We start from the raw sequence: 22622 nt of genomic DNA, 5'->3' as shown, positions 1-22622 counted from the left end.
AGATTAATAAATGAAGCAGAGATAGAAGGTAGAATATTTCTTTCTGGATCTGAGTTCAGGTTTCGTGCTCAGCTCCAGTCGAAGGTTCAGGATTTGAGTAGATCTGCAGAAACCAGCCTCGTCTGTTTGTGCCGCAGCGACGAGGAGGAAACCTCCAGCGACACATCAGAGGGAACGGTTCAGGGCCGAGAGGGAAGTGGCAAAAGAGTCCAGGGATTAAAATGGAACAAGGCCGGAAGAGTCTGGGTGAGATCTTTATTTCAGGCACGGAAAGAGAGCCTCTTCCTCTGGTGGCGCCAGACCTCTGCCACTGTTCCATTTCCTCTTCCTCTTTGTGCTCGGTGCACCGCTCCTCCTCCTCCTCCTCCTCTCCGGGTCACCTTCACTCCTCCATCCTCTCACGTCCGGTTCTCCACACATCTCACTTCACCTCCGCTGCAAAACACTACAGACCAGAAACTGACAGGAACTAGACTGGAACTGTCTGATCGTTTCTGGATTTTTTTGGTTCAAGTTGTTTAAATGTGAACGTTTGCTGCTTTTCATTGAGTCACATTAATATATTTGATAAGTCAAATTAACCTCACGGGAAGTTTGATCTCCACCAAGAAAATACAGGTGAGACGAGATAAAGCAAAACACAGATGAAAGAATGAAAACTAGATCTACGCATGTCCGTCCAGAGCAGCTCCAGAATGTCCAGATGTCAGAAAAACAGTCCAGACCAGGTAAGGTCGAGAATAAAAGCTAGAGTGACTCAGTTAGTTTGTTAGTTAGTTGGTTTGGTTTCCTGCAGGATCTAGAAAAGGCTACTGCACCACCTCCTTCCACCAGGTTCTGAGCTGCTGGGTTTAATGGCTTCTGCTTAATCCTGCTAATTAACTGTGGATTATTGAACTCAAGTAAAAGCTGCTTCTCGTCCAAACTCAAATAAACAGTCACACAATAATCCTTATAAATCACTTTCCTTTATTTAAATCAGCGTTAGGCAGTTATGCTATGAACAACACAGGAAAATAAAAACAAAAACGGTGACAAAAGAAAGACATTAAAACACGAGATCCAGTTCACATTAACTGCACTTGGCACTGGATAGACGTTCATGGAAAGAGGAAAAAAAATATACATATTCATCATACTCAAAATAGAAGTGCCTCCAGGAATCATCAAGTCGACCGCTGGGAGTGAAAGACTGGAGAAATTAAATATGCTCTCGACAGCATTTCAACTTCAAGATAAAGAGAAAAACAAAAATACCGTTTCATTTTCCCAGTGTCTCGGTTCAGATTCAAATCGATCTCACGTCGGCCGGCGACTGCCTCCGAGCTCCGAGGATCTGAAGCAACGCGTTCGTTCATTCAGCTTCAGAACCCGGAGAAGAGGAGGAGGCGAGTCGGTCTGATGAGGAACAAATAACCAACGCCCCCCCACCATCCCACCCCCTATCTTCATCATCCTATCGACCACAAACTCATAATGTACCGTCGCACAACCTCGGGGGGGCTCTACTTCGTGTATTTGTCCCTTTTATTAAATCAACCGTCAATTTCTTCTTCATAAAAACATGGAGGAACTTCTGTTACCACTATACACTCCATTTACAATGGTAGTAGTGCACAGCAAGAAAAGGAAAAGTAAACCAGAATTAAAGATATAAATGAGCTCGTACATCCGACAGAACAAAGGAAAAGCAAACCGAGGAATCCCTCTCCCAGAACAGAAAAGCCATGATTTCATTTATAAAAACCGACAGAAAACTAGGATCAGTTGTCGCTCGCCTGGAACCGATGCTGCACGCGGCTGTGTGTGTCTGACTGGGATTCTACACACACACACGAGTTGGTGAGAAACTCTGCATCGATTGATCCCTGCGGACGTTTCTTCAGGGAGGATCGAGAGCCTCTGAAGATCTGGTGCACTTATCGAATTGAATTCAAATGAAACCAATGTGCAGGTTCCACGCTGGGTTTGAACCTCGATTATCAGCAGGGCCACATTAACCCTTCTAGTCCTAGTTTAAGTAAAGTGTGTGCGAGGAAAAGTGTGAACCAATCCCAAAACAGGAGAATAGAGGCCGAGTGGAGAGGGGGGGGGGGGGGGGGGGGGGCACAACGGCTCGAGTCTCTCCGATGTCTGAGGAGCCTCGAGAGCCGAAAGAGAAAGAAAGAGGGATAAATAGATATATACTCTGCGAGGGGGGCAAGGAGGGGAATGTGTGCATGTTGTGTATGCGTGCGAGTGTGTGTCTGTGTGTGTGTATGCGTGTGTTTGCCTGGTCTGTCCGTTCAGGGCTTTATCTGACGGTGACGCCAAGTTTCTCCAGCACGCGGACGCCCTTCTCCTCGTACTCCTCGCGGGTCAGCCAGAAGTTGTCCTTGTCCTTCATGATGTCAGCCAGCACGGCTCCGCCCAGGAACACCATGTGCTTTCGCCTGGGAGGGTCCTCGATGCGGATCTTGAATTTCTACAAGACGAGGGGACAGACACAAAGACAAGGTGAAACAGAGCGGGGACACCTACTGTCAACACGGGTTCCATATAGATCTTATTGTTTCTGAGTGTGAGCAAAACACACACCTGTCAGTTTGTTATTGCAGAACAAAAGTAATATAATAATGTAAAAAAACTATTCATAAGCTCAAATAGAAATCCTCTTGAAATGAGGCTTAATGACTTCAGACAATAAGATAGAAAACTGTCAGACACCATGTGAACTCCTCAAACTGCTCCTGCAACACAACCTTCACTCCTCTGTCTGATCAGAATGTCCAAACACTGAGACGCAGCTCCTGTCTGTTGTTCGCGGGTCTGAACTCAACGTACATCTAGCTGCACGTTGAGCGTCTGTGTTAAAAGACGTTTGAGGGAAACGCTGCAGGAAGGAACAGAAACGTTTTGTCTTCTTCTCACAGTGAAGCTTTTCCAGAATCCTCAAATCAAGATGAACTGGAGCTGCAGCTCTTCTCTCTGTGAAGAGCTGCAGCTCCACGTCCTCTGGATCCACGGGAGCTTCGTGAGAGAGAGAGAACTTCAGGAGAGTGAAGCTCAGTGAGTCACCAGTGAACCTTTGTTTACAAAGCACTCCCCTGTCTTCAGGAAACTCAGCTCCAAACGTAATGTGGTGATACGTTTCCAAAACAAATATTTATGATTGGAAGTGAACCACAAACAGGTTGAGACTGAACTGTGGTTAACGTCTATGTGTCTCTGGCACCACCTGGTGGTCGTTAATGAACAATGCACCAGATTGAAACGTGTGTGAGGTTTTATTTTATTTTTCTATCAATATTTGACATAAATATTAGGCTTATTTTCTTAATTCAAGGTCTATGTATTTGGCTGTATTTGTGTTTTCATATCATCATAGCTCTTTATAATAAAGATTAAAGTGAAACTAAACTATCAAGCCTCAACTCCACTTCCTTGTCGTCAGGGTTTTACAGCGCCACCTGGAGAATCAGTTGATAAACACACATCAGCCCATATGTTGGTTTTCCCTTCTATCCACATCACACGGGCTCCAGTTCAAAGTAAATCAAACCACATGTGAGACGACGGAGCGCTCAGTTCTTTCCGTGAGGCTCGGACTCGGTCGAGAGTGGAATCATGGAGGAGGCGTTAAATGTGCGTTTCTCACCGAGAGCTTGTCCACGTCTCCCTTGAGGACGCGCTCCAGGTACAGCTGCTTGAGTTCCCTCTCCAGCCGAGAGGGGAGGCCGGGGTACATGGTGGATCCTCCGGACAACACGATGTGCTTGTAGAACTCAGGCCTGAGGAAAGGAAGAGGAAGAATGAGAGTCTGCAACACGTAGACAGGAAGAGAAGCATCTTCCAAACCATATAGGTAATGATGCCCCCCCCCCCCCCCCCCCAACAGGGACACTATCATATTCTTTGTATTTCAAGCCCACAATCATTGTAAATGAAGTTTAAAGACAGATTCAACTTCTTCAGTGGATTTCTATGAGTTTATATTTTCCCCCCTATTAAACCTAAGATCAATTTTCCTACTTTCCATAAAGAACTTGGAAGAACTGTTCTCAAACTGTTATTTCTTCAGTGGCCTCAGCCAACACAGTCATTTTCTCTGTGTGCACATTAATCTGTTAGTGTTGTGTACTGATGTTTGTTTGAGTCGCTCTCAGTAAAGTGTATTTGAATAAACGTGTGTATCTCATTGCACAGTGCATTGTCTCCCTGCTCTCTCTCTCTCTCCAGCCTCACCTGGTGTCTATGTCGGCTGCGTGGATGGTGTTGAAGAGCAGCTCGGCCACCCCGACGCCCTCCACGTTGATGAGGTGTGGCTGGAACAGAGCCTCGGGCGCCTCAAAGCGTTCTCCTCCCACCTTGATCACACGACCATCTGGCAGCTGGAGATGTGTGGGAGGCGGGAGATGAAAAGAGATGGAAAAAAGAAAGAATGGCACCAGTGAGGAGGTAGGATTTAATGTATGACTCAGCAGAAAGTGCTGAAGGGTGAAAACCCTGAATGGATGAATCAAGAGGGAGCAACTGTGTTTGTGTTGTGTGACAGGAACACCTCTTTAAGAGTGTGTGTGTGTGTGTGTGTGTTTTCTGCAGTGAGAAAACAAAATGCTCAAAGAGTCTGATGATGTTTTTCAGCGAGTGAGAGCACGGACAGAGAGTGGGCTCCGAGCTGAGTACAGTTAATGTGTGTGACTATAAAAAGGCTCATTCAGCCGAGGGCAGTGGGAGGAAGTGGAGCCCAGCCTCAGCCGCAATGTGGCTGCACAGGAAATGATGTAACGCGCAGTTCAGGGCCCTTCGGCCACAGCTACATTGCCCTCCTTGTTTCGGCGCACACAAAACGATACTTACACATACATGTTCACACGCCTACGCACACACACACACTCACCTAACCCACCCTAACCCAAACACACATGGTCACAGTGAGCTCCGAGACACAACACGTGCTCGCTAAGGCGTGCAGTATCGCAGACCTCGGGTCCTGCGTTTAGATTCTGTGGTTCCCTGCGAGGGGGAGAGGCCTTGGAAAGAGAAGCCCGCCTGGTGGAGGAGCTGCGCCCCCGTGTGTGCGAGTCCCAGAGAAAACAGGCAGTCAGCAGCACGGCCAACAACGGGCATGTGGTCGTCTGCTCAGCGCCGAGCAGGAACAGATTCAGTTACTCCATTATTTTGGACTACTTTTAAATGCTGCCACTTGTGAATAACAAACCCTTTGGGAGGGGCTCTTTGTACAAGAGGCTATTTTAGGCAGAAATGTAAAACTTGTGTGCATGTGGCACGAGTAAAGAGAACTCTTTTTTTTTTAGTAAACAAAACAAAAGCGAGGATCCCTGAGGGCTGGCGATGTGCTGTGTGCCAGAGTGGAACCAGCAACATGAAAAACAGCTGCTCAACATTTCCCCATTTTAAAAGAAAGCAAAGTTATTTCACAACCAAGAAACTGAAACCTTCTTTGTCCCCTCGTCCTCTCATTCAGTCTTCATTCATCTAATGGTTCTGATTCAGCTCACTGCTCTCTAAGGTGGTGTTGCTCTTTATGACCGATTCAGAAACACTAGGTGTTTTTTAACTTTCCTCTATTTTTCCTCCTTATTTAATGAACTGAGTGAATCATAATGAGTCAACGAGAGCAGCTCATGTAATAATCTGTATTCTGATGAAATAACCACAAACACCAAGTTACATAATGAACTGAGCAGCTGTTTGACATCCTCTCTCTCAAACAGGTAGAGGAACCACAACCAGCCCAGTGGCTATTTATAGAATGAACCACCGACCTGTGCACTAATGCCACATGTGTTTCTGATCAAACAAAGCTGCTTGCATCAATACATTAACAGACTTATATTTATTACATTAGATATGAAAGCGTCTGAGGTTGTACCGTGTATGATTCCACCAGCACAGTGGTCTCCAGCGCCAGCTTCTGCTCCTGCTCGATGTTGTAGCCCACGTAGCAAAGCTTCTCCTTCATCATGCGCACCGTCTCGAAGTCCGCGGAGTGGTTGAAGGCGTAGCCCCTCAACAACAGCAGCTGCATCCAGACACAGAGAGAACAGGTGAGGACGGTCAGGAAAGACTTAAGATATGTTTACTGAGACAATCACCGGTGGTCCTGCAAGTGTTTAATTCAACCCTGGGTTCTCAGGGACTGGATACCTTGATGAGGTAGCGGGTGATGTCCCTGCCTGCGATGTCCAGGCGTCTGGTCAGGTGGGGCAGGCTGAATCCTTCATACACAGGACAGATGTGGGTCACACCGTCACCCGAGTCCACCACCACCCCCGTCAGGAGACCTGGAACACAGACAGACACGTCTCAGCGTCTTCAGAGGACATTTGCAATCACTCTCGTTAATTTGCAGGAGACTTAATCGAACCATAACCACGTCTACTACTTCCATCATCCTGACACTAAACTAATCTCACCTCATTAGTTCAGTCAGTGGTGTAGAGGGGCAGTTTGAGAAACATTAAGGAGTTTGAATCAAAGCTACTCCAGTGGAGTCAAAGAATTAAACACAGAGCTGGAAGTGATCAGAGTATCTGCCCTTCAGTAATCTGTGCTTGTATCTGAGGCTTATCGAGTGGGAGTTGTCCGCTGCTCATTGTTAACCTTCAGTCGGGTAAACACACAACCTGGGACCAACTGCACACGGCTGAATCATTCGACTCATTCTGCTTCAAGCAGCACACAGGTGGAGTGTAACACAACGTGTCAGATCACAACAGGATGTCGGTCGGTTACTGTGACATATTTAAGATATGTTCATGCAGCTGTTTGGACTTCATGTTGCAGTCGCATAAAACAAGTCTTGTAACAAACTATTTGACGAAGGTGTGGCTTTCTGCTGCACAAGAATATCCACACAATTCAAATCAAAAGCCAACACCCACAAACATTATGCAACGAGGAAGCTGTAGTAGTCAAAACAAAAGTGTTCACGAGTAACTTGTGTTTCAACTTGCAGCCTTGAGCTCTTTACACACTGGCAGCGTTTTTTATGTGATTAATCTGCTTGTCAGTGTGAGTTATGATCTGTGTATTTTCACACAGAATTCTCTCTGGAAAGGAGGTGGATCTTCCTGAGTTTTTAAGCCAATCACTGGAGCCAATTAGACCAACTGCCAGACACACTCTGGGTGGACTGGATCCCAGTAGAGTCCCCTGCCTCCCCAGCGGCACCTCCACTGTCACAACCACATCCTAAATTAAGTGCAGAACTGGGTCATGGTCGAACTCTGCTCCTGTATGAAGTGAAACTTTCACTCTTTCTCCACCTTCTTTATAGTATTTCTAGTTGTATATTCCTCACGCCCCCGATGTGTAAAGGCCTTCATCCAACATGGCTGTCTTCTTACCTTGGGCATACAGTGTCAGCACAGCTTGAATAGCGATGTATACTCCTGAAAACTGGTAGGTCTCAAACATCACCTGCAGGAGAGGCCAGCAAATACAGTTTGTCGGTGGGAAAGTACATAAACCTGCACAAAAGCATCTGTAGCACAACTCAAGCATGAAATCATTTTGCAGTAGATTCAAGATACCGACTAGATTTCCCCCCCCCCCCCGCCCATTCACACTATGAAAATACCTTTATGCTGCAAACGAAAACATTTATTTCCACAAACCTCGATGATTTTCTCGCGGTTCTTGGTCGGGTTCATGGGGGGCTCCGTGAGCAGGATCTTGCAGTTGCGGGACTCGATGTTGAGCTTCTCCGGGCCGAAGGTGTAGTCCCACAGGTGCTTCATGTCATCCCAGTTCCTGACGATGCCGTTCTCCATGGGGTAGTTGACCTCCAGCATGGAGCGCAGCTCGCTGGCCTCGTCCCCGACCATCAGGTCCTGCAGTGACGGGCGAGACAAAGACATATTCAGAAGACAGACAGCAGAGCCCTGCACGTTGGACGGTTCAGTCTCACTTGACTTAATGACGCGAGACAAGTTTTGGTTAGGGAGACGAAAACAGTAGTGTGAACTTTTCTCCTGGTTTGTTCTTCAGCATCAGTTCATTCATGTTCAACCGTCCTGAAGACGAGTTGTCTGTGTGATGCATCACTTTTAAACCCAGTTACCCAGCATGCATTACAAGGCATTATTTTTTCCATGCACCTACACCTTGAAACTCTTCCCTCCAGCTGCAGGAATCCACTGGTTTTCGCACCATTCAACTAGCTGCATGCAAGGCAGCCTGGCACTGTAAACAACTGCGTGGTTAGAGCTCAGTGTTAGCCACACATTCAAGCATCTCACGTTCCACTTGGAGACATCAAACGACCACTGGAGGCGGCCATTTTATGAGTTCATCCTGTGTGCTTGGGCATTAACAAAGTACCAGTCACAGGCATCGTCTCCATGTGGTCTCAATAAAAAAAAGAAAAGAAAAACAGATGTGCCTCTGTCTCCAAACTTCAGCTGCCTGCCATGCATCCTCGATCGAGAACACCTCCTCCGCACTCGTCAAAGGTGGAACGTTTGCAGATTAGTGGAGCGGCTTCACAGCGTTTGACTTAAAATTAAATATGCACAAACAAATACAGAGCCTTTAACATTTGGCACCAAGCTCTAGAGCTGCTGCTGATAGTTTACGTTCTGTTTTAGTTGAAAACGGTTGTGATTGTTAGAGTCCTGAATAGCAGCAGGATTGTTGGCGGTCAGGATCCATCAGCAGATCAGACACTGAAATGGGAACCGATCCAAAATCTCTTTTAGCACTGCATCGATAACAGCTGGCTTATGATTCATAGCAGCCATTTCTGCATCACTCCACTTGGAGAAAGAAGTGCATTAATAAAAGGTGCTGTGTGACTATCGGACTCTGTGCCGCTCGTTCAACCAGCATCTCTCAAACCCGACACTTCAAATCAGCAAACTAGCCGGGATGTTTAAGAATGGAGTCATTGTGTGAGTAAGAAACATGAAGGAAAACAAATGAGTTAAAGACAAAGACACAAAACAAATATTTAAAATGAAGTAAGAGCGCAACGTTTTTCAGTTGAGATTAAAACATGACACGACTCTCCGGAGCAGGCAAGAGCAGGAGGCACACACCGACCTGAACTTACCCTCTTCTGGGCATTCTACTTCATAGGGGGGGAACAAAACATGGAGGAAGAGGAAGGTAGATATGAAATAGAGATGAATGAACAAAGGACTTGGAAAGAACAGGACAGAGGTAGAGAACGGCTTCATGCTAAAATAATGGGAAACATTTAGAACTCTGCTGCCTAATAAACTGAGCTTTACACAAATTACACAAGTGATTTAAAGATGTTTAGTGCAAAGAGATCTTATTTATACTCGAGACTTCTATAAGCAGACGGGGGATCTTGTTGTTGGAGGATTGATTCTGTTTCTTCAGACTTCAGACTCATTTAAGTTCCACTAAGCGATGAGATGCGTCTGAAACAAAGCAACCTTCACTGCCCTAATGCTTCCTTTACATTGGCACGGTTGTTAAGCTGTATATCTGATAGAAACAGTGCAGAGGCGAGTTTTTATAAATATATATATATATATATTTACATATATCAAATGTAAATGAGTCTTCACTCTAAAGAACTCGTCAGAAACCTACAAAAGATCATGGGGCATTTTATAAAGATTGTGACATTGCAGATAAAATATAAAAAGGGCTTTCGAATATAAATACAGTCTTTACTTTCTTATCGCTGGTTTCCTGACCAGTGACGGACATCAAGACTTTCAGGTGAAATGAAACACACCCCTCCAGGAACAGGAGATGGATTAGCCCGTACCTTGATCTCAATGTTTCCCACTTTGGCCGTTGAGCGAATGATGGGTCTTCCAACCAGAGCAGGGAAGATGTGCTCGGGGAAGTTGGAGCCTGCATAGCCGCACTTGACAAACTAAAAGAAAAGTACAGAGACAGAGATTATTAGAAACATTTAAATCCTGATGGACTGTGCGATACAGAAAGACACCATTAGCGTCATCCTGCTGACAGTGGACTGAACTGGGATTTAGTCTGAGATAAAAATCTAATCCATGCTTTAATACCAGAATCTCTTATGTGTGAACAATATGAGTGATTCAACTTCTGTTGTCAAAAGCTTCTTTACTCTGTAGCGCAGTGCTAGAAAATCTACCATCTCGTAAAGAGATCTTATATCTGAAAGTGTAATTCATATATACATTATACAATAAACTTTGATTTGCTTTTCATTTGATTTGAGATGTTAAGTCAAAAATCAACGACTTCAAATCTGTTAACCAAATATCTGACTAGAGGACTGAGTATCAGCTGTGAGGACATAAAGGTGAAGTAGATCATTGACTGTTTTCTGCATCGAGCCAAACTTGAGTTTAAAGAATCTCTGACAGTATACACTGTGTGGTTTCCTCCTCTTCCTCTTCATAATAGATTTTGCCTTTGTACTGTTTGTGTCATGACCTCAAACATCAAAGAATGTAGCTGGTTGGCTTTTCCAGCCCGACATTGTGAATGAGTGAATTCCACAGATGACCCACTAAACTGTGTTTTACAGTTCGGTAAAATGTGAGAGTCAGTAAAGCCCTGCCCCCACAGAGGAATCTGGGTGAAGCTTGTAGAATTAACTGGTGAGTCACACCATCAGCTTGAATTTTCCCTACCCAGTGAAATGTACTGAAATTCACAAGTAAACCACACAATGCAGTTATCTTTTGCAGAAACAGATTTAGCAGTCTGGTGTGAGACGACATGCAACAGGTCTGAGAACGTATAAGTGACACGTGCGGCTGATGTAGAGACCATCACTTCCTCTAAGCTTCTCCCTTCAACCCTGACACAGGTTCAGATTGTTCTTGACTTCATGCTCTCGAGATCCACAGCTCAAAAAAAGACGTATTAGTCAGCGACGTGTGAAGCCAACATCCTCATTAACTGCTGACAAGGCTGAGACAGGAAGTGCCTCCACTCCAACAGAGGCACTGTTACCTGAGAGCAATGAATCATTTCAATCCACAAGAGACCAAAAAATGAGTCTGGAACTATAAATGCTGGATGAAGTAAAAGTGACGACTTTGCAAGTTTGCAAAACAAACCACAGAAGCTGGAAAACCCCAGAGATACAGTGAATTAAACCAGCTGAGTTCTGTCCCTCATCGTGCAGCTGCAGAAACGTTAGGGCTGCTTGGTAAAGCTCAATTAAGTCAAGATAAAAACATGTTCCTATCAGTCGATAAATAATTACGACATTATTAAAATGGATGTAAAAAAAACGAACAAACAACGTGTATGGATTAATGCATGTATGCAAAACGTGTAGTGTGGCCCTATTGATGTAATAATATTCAACTAACAGCTAATTAGGAAAATAAATACTTCAGAACATGTGGACGTCCTGTAATTTAACTTCAATACTCAATGAACATTGAACATCATTGATTTGTATGTACGTTTCCTGCTGCTTCCATGCACCACATGCAGGAATGAGCTGTACGACTAAAATCACGTAATAATTACCTTCTCTTGACGAGTTTAGAAATACCTTTTTCATAGAATGTCAGTGATTTTATAATACACTTTTAAATTATACATATTTCAATAAAGCCACTGACTTCTACATGTTTCTATGCATGTTCTGTTTTTAATCTGGGTATCTTTTAAGGTTTATATATATATATATATATATATATGCACATGTATGATTTTTTTATGTGTATGTTGTATTTACATTTGAAACTTGATTGGTTCATCTAAACCAGGACACAAGTGGATATTTCATCTCAAACGGAACTTCCTGGTTAAATAGAGAACGAATAAATCTGTACTTCAGTATCTATATACGAGCCTGAAAGTACCTCCTGTGGTCTCTCAGGTCCTCATACTTTAATAAATAGATGTGTATTTCAGTATATGACAGCCTGAAAGTACTTCCTGTGGTCTTTCAGGTCCTCATTTTTTGATAAACATATGAGTATTCAGTATATCGCGAGCCTCGATGAGCTTCCTGTGGTCTTTCAGGTCCGCATATCTTTACTAGAAGGCAGTAATGTGACATTTCTCTCTCGCTGTTCAGGAAAATGCCGTTTAAAGGTGGTTCCTGAATTCACCTGACACGGCCTAGCTGACGTTACACCCACCTGGCGCCGGCTAACATGTCAAAAATGACATATGATGCTAATGCTAACTGATGAAAATGCACTAAGATAAGCAGTGGGTCTACAAACTGGGCGTCTCGAGCAGCAGAAACCAGCGAAACCAGTGACAGAATAGAGCAGACTGTCAGCTGGTGGGTGCTAGCAGCCTGGCTAACTAGCTAGCTAGCTGTCGTAGCTTCATACCTGTTGGGAGCTAATGTAGTATTACTTGATTATGGGGCGTGTGAGCTAACAGAGCTACACCCAGGGCCGTGGATTCATCCTTCATCCGGACAAAATCAGCCCATGTCGGGGCCATTTCCGCGCAGTGTCCGGATGAATGAGAATTAGCATGCTAGCAGGCAGGCTAGCTACCCACCCAGTTGACGCTAGCTAGCTGGGGACGCTGACACCGCCACTTCCTGTTCCAGCAAATCGCTCAACACAAGCGGCGCCGTTCGCTCGAACACACCCGGAGACGGAGGCTCGGGCCGCGGCGGAGAACTTACCCCGGTCCCGTTGTCGCAGACCACCACTTTCCTTCCCTGGCTGTCCATTGTGTCAAAGCCCAGAAGCCGCTGAACCTCCCTCAACTTTCTTCGGCGAGCCGGAAGGAAGACGCAGCAGCCCGGCCGAGAGGAGGAAGGGGCCGGGGCACTTCCGCTGACGGAGGCAGGAGCTTCCGGTGATTCAAACTGTGATATTAACATTAATTTAAATCCTCTGGTCCGTCAGTGGAACGTGATCTGGTCGCTCTGTGCGTCTGTTGTCTTGTGTCTGTGGTTGTCTGTGTTCCTCTACTAACCCTGTCCAGTCAGGTTTATTAATAAAGCTCATTAAAAACAACACAGCGCTTTGAAATCACGACAGAGGAACGAAACACGAGCATATCTGAGGATCATAAATAAAATGTTACAATGAAACACAGTTAGCGGCATAGAATATTTAAGTTAAAAGAATAATGATATTAATAATTATGAAAGCCTTAAGTTGCACAGGGAAGTAACTAACAACACATGTAGGAGTTCCTATTGCTTTATTTTATTGTGCTGAGTTTGCTTCATTACATGCTGTAGAATTATATTAATGTAAAAAAAAGAAGATAGAAAGACGAGTTAAAGTAGATTCGAAAACTCAAACATAAATCTTAAAAGTTGAATCACAACTTGAAAAGAGAAAACAGTAAAGGGAAACACTCTTTTTCATTCAACACAATTATGATCAGCTAAATATATTATAATTTGTCTACAATGGATTTTTCATCAAAAAATAACACAAAGTCAAACATAACTTAATTTAGTGGGTTTGATGTAATAAATACGTGTTTAAACAGAAAACCACCACAACACTTGAGGAGAGTAAAAGTAAGATTGATTGAAACACCTGCTTCTTTGCACTGTAGTGATTATTTTACCCTGACATGAAAGATTATTTATTATTCCGTCTAACTACAAAGGAGACAGAAGATGGTGAGAAGGTGGAGAACAACTTCCCCGTCACAATTTACATTCTGTGTGTGTAGAAAAGAAACATCATCACAGTGCAGGTACGAGGACACTTGGGAACATGAGGACTTTGGCCGTCATGAAGGACAAGTCAGGAAGTCCAGCGATCAGCCGTCCAGCCTCAGCACTCAGCTCCTCGTCCTCTGGAGCTTTCCTACTGGAGGACACACACACACACACACACAGACACACACAGACACACACAGAGGGTATTTAAAGATCCTCGTGTTTGTTTAGATCCTTTTTGATCCGATGAATGTCTTGATGTCTTGTCTCACCTGACCGAGGTGCTCGTCTTCTCTGCATCAGACATCAGTCGATTCAAAGTGTCCACTAGGTGGCAGCTGTTGGTGCTGGTTTCCAGTTTGCTGATGGTCAACTCGTACAGGTCCCGGTCGACCCCTTTACGTGTGAGGTAGTGTTACAAACACCAAACACGGGTATCAAACCCCCGAGTATCAAAGGACTCACATACAACACAAACTGAAATGAGCAATTCCTTAACATTTGAATCATCATGTTGAGCCCATAGACTGAATGTAAAGATGGACAACATGACAACCCTCAAAAGGAAAGCCAAAGCATCTTGATCGCCACCTAGTGGCAGCAGTGTAAGTCTAAAACCCTACCTCCTCCATGTTAGCAGATGAGACATGGACCAAACTAAAAAGGTCAAAGTACAAGTCAAATATCTCTAAAAGTTCATGTTTCTGATAAATCCAGGATATTTTGGAGATGCACTCTTCATATTTATTAACCGTCTATGGGTGAACCTAGTGTGTGCAAAATCTACAATCCTTCTTTTTCACTCTGACCTGGAGGTGGACTGCTGCTGGATCTGGATCTGGATCTGCTCTCCTCATCTGGACCAAAATAATCCAGGTTGAGAGCACAGCATCCTGTTCTTGCACGGGAATACAACGGGTTGAGGAATAAAATAAGAATGACGAAGAAGCCGGAATCAGACTGACCGCTAAAAGTGACAACACCACTAAAAGGTTGAGCTTAGCAATATATTGGAAATCTTTAGTTTTATATTCTTTGTGTGGTTAAAATAAAAGCCTGACACAAGCCAGTGAGCCGTGGGGTTGGATGAATACCCCAACTCTGCTTTCAACCACAGAGAGAAGTGACGCCACTTATGGCAAAGAGAGAAAAGCAGAGGGAAGAGAAGCAAAACAAAGAGAAAGGATCGACTGATTTATTTCAGTATTTACAAGGATTTACCACAAAGTCCTTTAATCTGGATTTTTAAAAAACCACAGCAATTTATCAGTCCAAAGAGAATTGTACCATTTGGAGAAAAAAATCATTAGTTTTTAGAAAATAATTGCTGTTGTAAAGGCACAACTCATGATGACGTTCTGTAAGTGCTTCACAGAACTGTTGTGCAAACACATCGGATTGGTAATGAAACACTGAGGAGTCAATTCTTAAGCTCTTTGGAATCCAACCCTCTGCAGAGCGAGCGGACACAGTGAATGCTCCAGTGCACCGAGGAAAGAAAACACACTAACAACTGAAAGCAGCAATAGCTGTACAGAAATCTCAACTTCCTTTTACTGTGTCGCCATTTTCTTCTTATTTGAATAAATCTCCTTTGCCGACATTCACCTGCACATGTTGACCCAAACAGAACAACTCAAACTCCCAAACACACATTTCATATAACACATGAGAGACATTAAGTAATCAATAACTACAAACAAATAATAAATATATATAATGATAAATATATAAGTGCATGTTCTTTGCGTTTGTTAATTATTCAGTATATTTGACCTTTTTTCTGCACTGACCATTTACTGCCCCCTGCTGTGCACACGTTATCACTGCAACACTATTCTGTTTCATTTGATTTCATCACTTGCTTGTGCTGTTGTCCTGAAAACAGACTCATCTAAGTGTCAATCAAGCCGTTGATCAGCTGCTCATCATCAGCTGACACGTCTGCATTCTGAGGAGTCAACAATGCAATGCCACACAGGTAGTTACACACTTCTACCTCGTGCAGCAGCAGCGGTACACACAGTACCACCACGTTCCCCATCTGTCACACAACAGATCAAGAAACTCAGATCACACCAGTTTGTGTCATGTGCCAATAACTATTTAAAGATTCCACTTTTTTAACTATGCAAAATCATCCTATATGGAGTTGCTGCAATAATTTAGAAGGAAACTAACAACATGTGACCTGCTCTTCTGTGGTTTTCTACTGGTCTTTCTTTCGTTACCTCCACAAGAACATAACAAAATGATTTACATCAAAATGTAAAATGAAAATCAGATGATACTGTCAGATCCAGAGGCTCCACCCCCTGCACTGGGCACCACCGGGTTAGAGTTAACAGTTAAACCTTAACGGTTCCTAAAGGAATTAAAATGCTCCTTTAAATCGTAACCGTCACCCACATCAGGTGTTAACACATCAAACTGGTTTTCTCAACTGGGACCAATGAATACTGAGATAAATGAATAATAAGGCGGCAGCAGGTAAAGATGAGACACTAGAGTCACTGAAGGAAGGAGAGAAGGGAAATCCGTACAGTGCTTCCCCCTGGAAGTGTAAGGAACAAGTGGGACTGACTTTTTATTTTACTTTTGTTCCCAGTTCTTGGATCAGTTGGATATTTGACCTCTGAGTTTTCTTGTTTGCATAAATAGATCATGACAAAAACATGATTTCCTAACACTGGTTATAATTATTCCCAAGTTGAAAATCAATTGTGGCCGCCCACTGCTGCTGACCGAGTGGGGGGGAAACACGGTGCACAGGAAAGAAGCAGACATGCCCTGGAGGAGGCGAAGAGCAGGAGGAGTCCAGAGGAAACTCCCAAAGGTTTGGGCTTATCAGAGGAAGTCAGTGCTGGTAGTTTACTTCCAACCCCAGAAGTGAGGGGCTCTGCGAGGGGACGTACCGTCCTGAGAGCTGCTAAGGCCTCGGCTGCTCCAGTCCCGCTGGCTGGAAGGGAGCGCCCCCTGCAGAGAGAGGAGGTCAAGTCATCTACGTCTCTGCCTTCATGTGTTCAGGTGTGATGCTCTGGACTCTGATGAAATGAGTCAAATGGACGGGTTTACCTGCACTGAGTTGGTGGAGGGGCCCTGCTGGTTCTGTGGCCCTGCAGGTTCCCGTGCTGTGACTGCTGCGTATCCTGAAGTACAAACAGCTGCTTCAGCATCTTTGGTTGGCTCAAGCATTCCCTGAAGGATCACAATAAGGAAGTGGACAATAAAAACAATGACACGGTAACACACACTGTAAATAAAGACACAACACGTCTCCACCTTCTCATGTACGGTGCCTTCATCTCACACTTTCTTGATGTCATCATTCTTTATATTATTATTGGGCCTGTAAGAACATTACTGTGCATCTTCTCACTAAAATAAATCTAATGTTCTCCTGCAGCGGACTCACCAGGCTGGATGCGAAAGCAGGAACAGCTACTGGCTGCTTCTTCATGCCGATGAACAACTTTCAGGAGACACACAACGAAAGCAGGTTGTTAAAACACACAGATTTCACATTTCAGAAATGTGCAGTATATTGTGACTGGAGAGGATGGAGACTTAAATGAATCTGTGGATTGTCCAATGACTGAAGTAGTTCCAGGTGTTAACTCAGTTACAGGTGAAGACGCTGTGAGGATCAACAGTAAACAGCAGTTTTTGTGTTTTGCAGAACTCACAATGTTTCTTGTGTCCACACTGAGACACCTGAGCAGAGTCCTGTTGGTGTGGGAGCCGCTCCACTGGAAGTGAAGGCCAACCGCACTGTGGGCGTCTCGGTGAGGCCACCACAGGCCCCGGAGAACCCTGAGCACAAAACACACAGAGACAGCACTGATCACACTTTACATTTACAATGGTGTACATTCCTAACAGCCACTTCAGACTGTCACTACTGCACCTCTGAGCACCGCTGAGTTCTGGCTTCTTCTCCTCCTCACTCTCTGGGAGGTGTCGGGTGTGAAGATGAGCACAGAGGCTCAGCACCTCCTCCTCCTCCTCACTGTCCAGAGTTGGGACCACCACCTCAGGGAAACTGGCACAGAGGATCTGCTGGACACGGCAGGATAACGACACCTGGTCGGGATAAAGATCAGACCAGAAGTTCTGATGTTTTAGTTTGATGAAAAAACTCAGCAATCAGAAGGAAATCAGAAAGAGATATTCAAAAACTTCCAGAATTCCATTTTCTCTGAACATCTCATGAGGAGAAAACAACTGAGATGTCTCCCACCTGACAGCTGCTTCTCCTTGAAGCTCCACAGTGTCCCACCCTGTCCTGCTCTTCCTCTGTGGACCCGTCGCTCTGAAGGCTGCTGGCTCGGTCCGGCCGCTGACTTCCCTCCTCTTCATCCTTCTGATCATGGAACTCGGCCCACGACCCTTCTCCAGCCTCCTGTGTGGGTGCTGAGCAGAAATCAGCAAAGCTGTCACTGGGCGGGAGGCTCCCCAGACTCTCCACACTCACATCAGCAGCTTGGACACAGTCAGAACCTCGGTCATCGAAGTCTGCGAACCCGTATCCTGTGTATGTCACAGACTGTGACTGGTTGGAGGTAGAAGAGGTTTCCTGAGTCGCAGGTTGGTCGCAGTGACCCAAAGCCTGCTCTGCTTCTGTTTGGCTGAGATCTGCCTCTCTGCGGCTGCTGTTGCCAAAAGAGTCAGAATGCCATTTGTTTCCCAGTTCTTCATCCTCAGCATCGGTCTGGTCCCAGTCAGACTGATCGTCTTGCGAAGCCAGAGATGAAACAATTGGTTCCAGGTCAGCAGAAACACCTTCGAATGAGAAGTCCTCCCCGACAGAGTCCAGGTCCTCTGAAGCCGACTCGCACACACTGATGATTTGAGGGACAGTAGAAACGCTCCTGTCTCTGTCCTCCGGCTCCTCAGAGGTTTGTACATAATTCAAACAATGCCTTGCGTCCCTCCATCTGTCCCCACGCTCGCCTACACCCTCCTCTCGGACATGAGGCCGAGGAGATGGAAATCCAAAAGCTGCTGCAGCTCTCTGAGGCTGGGGGGGGTCCTGAGCTGCATGTCGTTCCTCACAGTGCTCGACCTTAGTGCAAACATTCCCTTTAGACTCAGATGCACAATGAGACCTGGGCTCAGAGTCCAGAACAACCTCATGACCCGGATCACATGTCTGTTCCGCCCACGTCTCGGTGCTGTTCAGGGGAGAGAGGCCGCAGCACCAGGGTTGAGCTGCCTGCTCAGTAAACACAGTGAAATCAGCAAAGCCTGTTTCCTCCTCAGGAGAGAAGGTACTCGAAGCACCATGGGTCCCAGCAGTGTGGTCTCCTCCAGCGTATCCGTTTGTGAGGTGCAAAGATGATTCAGCATCACAATCCTTCGTCTCCGCCTCCATCTGGTCCCCTTCAGAACCTGAGCTTCCACTGGGTTCTGCTGGGGGATGGAAGCTGCAGCTGGGTGGATGGGTGGCAGCCTTCAGGGCGTGAGAAGGTTCTCTGAGGGTGGACGGTGGCTCAGTGGGATCTGCATCGCCTCGGGGGGAGCAGAACCCCCCGAAGTCTCCGAACTCGTCGTCCTCTGTGCCAGCCTCCCCGTCGCCATCCTCATCCAGTGGAGGAGGGGAGGAGGAGTGCAAGGTCATGATGAACGGCTCCATGGGTTCTCCTGGTGACCCCCGACGGCCTCACGCACCTGGGGGAGGAGAACAAGGAGATAAGAGATCAGTGTGATGATGTTGGATAAACATGATCTGACAACTTGTTGGACATGTTTTCACTTCCACTAGCACCAGAGGTTTGAGGTTCACCAGTAATGCTCCCCTCTCATTTATTTAAATATGTTTGCGGGGAAATACTATAAACATATAATGTCCACGTGCAACAGAGGTTAGAACTTTGATTTCATGAGGGACCTCTTCAGTTTGTGTTTCCCCACAGGTTCTCTTCACAGCCCCGCGGCCCGAGGAGCCACACGAGCCCGGAGCTGAGGAACCTGCGGTGGAAACAGAGAAACTGATCCAGGGAACATGATCCTCGGCTCGGGGCTGCTCAGGTAAACAGATCAGACCCGGAGCTGCAGCTCCTGGATCAGGGTTAAAGTGGGAGGCGACCCCTCCAACACAAACACATGGAACTGACGCTTTATGTTTATGATAATAATAATAAAGAAACAACCCACAGACTGAGACTCGTGTCAGTGGATGATGAAGTTAAACAACTCAACAACAACACAAGCTGTTAGCTGTTAGCTGCTAGCGGCTAATCCCCGGTACAGGTGACCAGTGATTAGCTAACACCGACACATGCTAGCCGGAGCAGCCGGGAGCTGCCGCCCTCAGAGCGGCTGACATGCTAGCTAAGAGATGCTAACTGAGAGCTAACAACCAGCACAACGCGCTGTTTACAGACCGACTCTCGATCACTGCTCCCGGGCGTCGGTGCTCGTGTGTCGGTGCCGCAGATTCGCCCGGACTCCATCACATCCTCCGTCCACTGAGAGGAGCTGGCCGGAGGAGATGTGTCACTCCGCCCCGTTTAAAGGAGACTGAAACACCGACCTACAGAAGGGAAACACCGGCTCCACTTCACAGACCGGAGTGACGCATCTTTCCAATAGACGATTTTCAGTGTTGTTATTATAACAAGTGTATTTTGGTTGTTACTCATTTCTTGACTCTTTTATTTTTCTTGTTAAATTGTAAAAATCCTTCTTTTAATATTATATCCAATTCTGTATCTTTTAATTATGACTTCTCGGAAAATTGACACTTTTCTTGATTGATTTTAATAATCTCATAGGACATTTTTTTATTAAATTACAAATTATCTTCACAAATCAGTCAAGGAAAAGTGTGTTTTCCGAACTGAGTCGGCCTGATTTCCTCACACAGATGGTTCCTTTAGTGGTCATCAGCTGTCGAACTGGTCCCAGTGGGTGGAGGTCTGGTTTAGGGACAAACAAGTCCACTGAGATGGATATTAGATATATTCAAATGGAAATTACAGTTATATGAAGCTTTAGTCACAAGGTCACAGGTCATGTTGCAAATATCAAACTGTAACGTAAGAATCCTGTTGTAAGATCATCTGAAGTTATAGATAATCTTCCACATAACAACATATGTAACATAATATTAAAATAGTTCATAAAGAGTGGGATGAGTAAATGAATAATCATTGTGCAGGTTTGAACTGGGAGCTACTTCTCTGGAAAAGAAGGTCTGCCATCAAGGTACAGGGCTATATGTTTATATACAACCTATATAAATACAAATATACCATTTAGTGTGTACATATATGATGATATATACACACAAATATATCCATATGTACTTTTATGTGTTTGTACTTGGATAAACAGTGATACTGAATTCAAGAACCTGGAAGGTCTTTTGTTGCTGGTATAAATATTTTCAATACAAAACCAAATAAGAAGGAGCAATATAAAATCTGAAGTACACAATCTTTTACACAAACTACATCCACTACCTCACAGAGTGTGGGAGGAGGTAGGATGGATTTAAAGGTGCGAGGTGAACAAACATTTGGCACAAGTTAGAAGTGGGACTTAAAACAAAACAGGTTAAATCTGAGGAGGGCTGTTTCAGACAGGGTAAAAAGGAGCTGTTCTAAATGATCCTTGTGGTATTTTGACCAAAATATGTTACAGACATTTCATTAAGACCCCAAGGAACCATATCAACTGTGGTGAAATGGGCATAATATGTTCCCTTTAAAGCATCATGTGATCTACACGCCCTTATGTACATGTGTGTTGTGTGTTTAGAATTATTACTTTCCTTTATTCTCTGCTGGCTGTAACACAAACGGCCTCTTGGGGATAATAAAGTTGATCTTGAGCTGCTGCTTCACTCTATTTTTAATGTGATGTCATTATCTCGTTTCTCTTGCTTCCAGCAGGTTGTTGGTTTGATTCCCCTGATCTCTTACTTTTCCTCTGTGTGTGAAATCATCCACTTTTATTCTGCACTTTCACCTTTTTGCCATTTATTGCAAAAGGTTTTAAATCCATGATGCCATGAACACACAGAACCAGTGACACACTGGTGCATGAAGGGATTTTTCATGTGCACAGTATTTCACATGAAATATGAAGCTGGCATCTGCAACACGTTTTACACATTTCTATAGAAGCACATTTCTTTATTTCTTCATGACTTTTCATGTTCATGATTTGTTACAGTGAGATTTGTGGGGTTTATTTACTGGGAATATTCTTTGTACTGGTGATAAAGTGTTTGTGTACAGTTTATGATTTGACCTGTTTATTATACTTTTATGATTCATTCATATATCAATGTGTAGAGTGGAGCTCTGACTGTGTCGTCCCACTGAACTGAAACACAACTGAACCAAATGCAATGAGACAATGTCCAGCTGACTCCAGTTTATTAACCCATTAAACATGGAACCTTAGACATCACCCCCCCCCCCCCCCTCGCCTCATTAAGCCAAATTTCATTGAAATTTTTTTACTTGAATATAATAAAACAAACAACAGGTTTAACTTTGACATATTTCTCCATGTGTGTATAAACAGGTTGAAGCCTTTCAGTGTGAAGCTCGTTCAAATGGTGTTGATATGTTTTCTTACAGACTTTTTACTTTTTACCAAACAGACACCACCAGAAATCCTGTTTTTATTTCCACGTCATCTTCTGAATTGAATTTTGACTTCTAGCTGCATATTTGAATGTTGTACACAAAGCTCTCCTGGAAGTGGTTTGCTGCTGTAGAAAGATACGATCAGGTGTTCGTGCATTGAGGAGGAAGTGGAGCTGGATTTCATCATCTGATTGTGACTCAGCGTCTACTCAACTTCTTCAAACCAGGTTCTGCTGTGACTGAGCAGGAGTCAGAATCTCACCACACGGTCTCCAGACATCAAAAGACTTTTTACATTAACTACACTTCTATTTGTAGTTTGGGTAAAAGTGAATGTGATGAATTGAAACTACTGCTGCACATGGTTCTTGTTCTGTTCTTCTTCACACTGTGATTGAAGGTGATCTCCAGCATTTCACACATCACAGATA

General features: G+C 44.6%; 2 protein-coding genes across 3 annotated transcripts; both read right to left on the bottom strand.

Moving 5' to 3' along the window:
* Positions 1–948: 948 nt before the first annotated feature.
* Positions 949–12743, bottom strand: LOC133965997 (actin-related protein 2-B). The gene is made up of 9 exons (XM_062400660.1): positions 12587–12743; positions 9752–9862; positions 7623–7838; positions 7353–7425; positions 6151–6287; positions 5876–6025; positions 4225–4370; positions 3638–3770; positions 949–2464 (listed from the first exon to the last, which is right to left on the bottom strand). Exons 1-9 carry the CDS (start codon positions 12632–12634, stop codon positions 2294–2296), a joined length of 1185 nt encoding a protein of 394 aa, XP_062256644.1. The 5' UTR covers positions 12635–12743; the 3' UTR covers positions 949–2293.
* A 353-nt stretch (positions 12744–13096) lies between these two features.
* On the bottom strand, positions 13097–20086 carry LOC133966429 (aftiphilin-like). Of its 2 annotated transcripts, none has more exons than XM_062401358.1 (10): positions 19975–20086; positions 17829–19258; positions 17496–17671; positions 17275–17401; positions 17004–17060; positions 16664–16786; positions 16504–16564; positions 14398–14481; positions 13861–13984; positions 13097–13739 (listed from the first exon to the last, which is right to left on the bottom strand). In XM_062401358.1, exons 2-10 carry the CDS (start codon positions 19221–19223, stop codon positions 13613–13615), a joined length of 2274 nt encoding a protein of 757 aa, XP_062257342.1. In that variant the 5' UTR covers positions 19224–19258; positions 19975–20086; the 3' UTR covers positions 13097–13612. The 2 variants fall into 2 exon arrangements, with proteins under 2 accessions (XP_062257342.1, XP_062257343.1); XM_062401359.1 differs by having other exon boundaries at positions 13097–13736.
* Between the last annotated feature and the right edge of the window lie 2536 nt (positions 20087–22622).

This window comes from Platichthys flesus, chromosome 12, assembly GCF_949316205.1.
Source record: "Platichthys flesus chromosome 12, fPlaFle2.1, whole genome shotgun sequence".
Classification (NCBI taxonomy): Eukaryota; Metazoa; Chordata; class Actinopteri; order Pleuronectiformes; family Pleuronectidae; genus Platichthys; species Platichthys flesus.
Note: the sequence above shows the minus strand (reverse complement) of the source record. Positions and strands in the feature narration are given on the sequence as shown.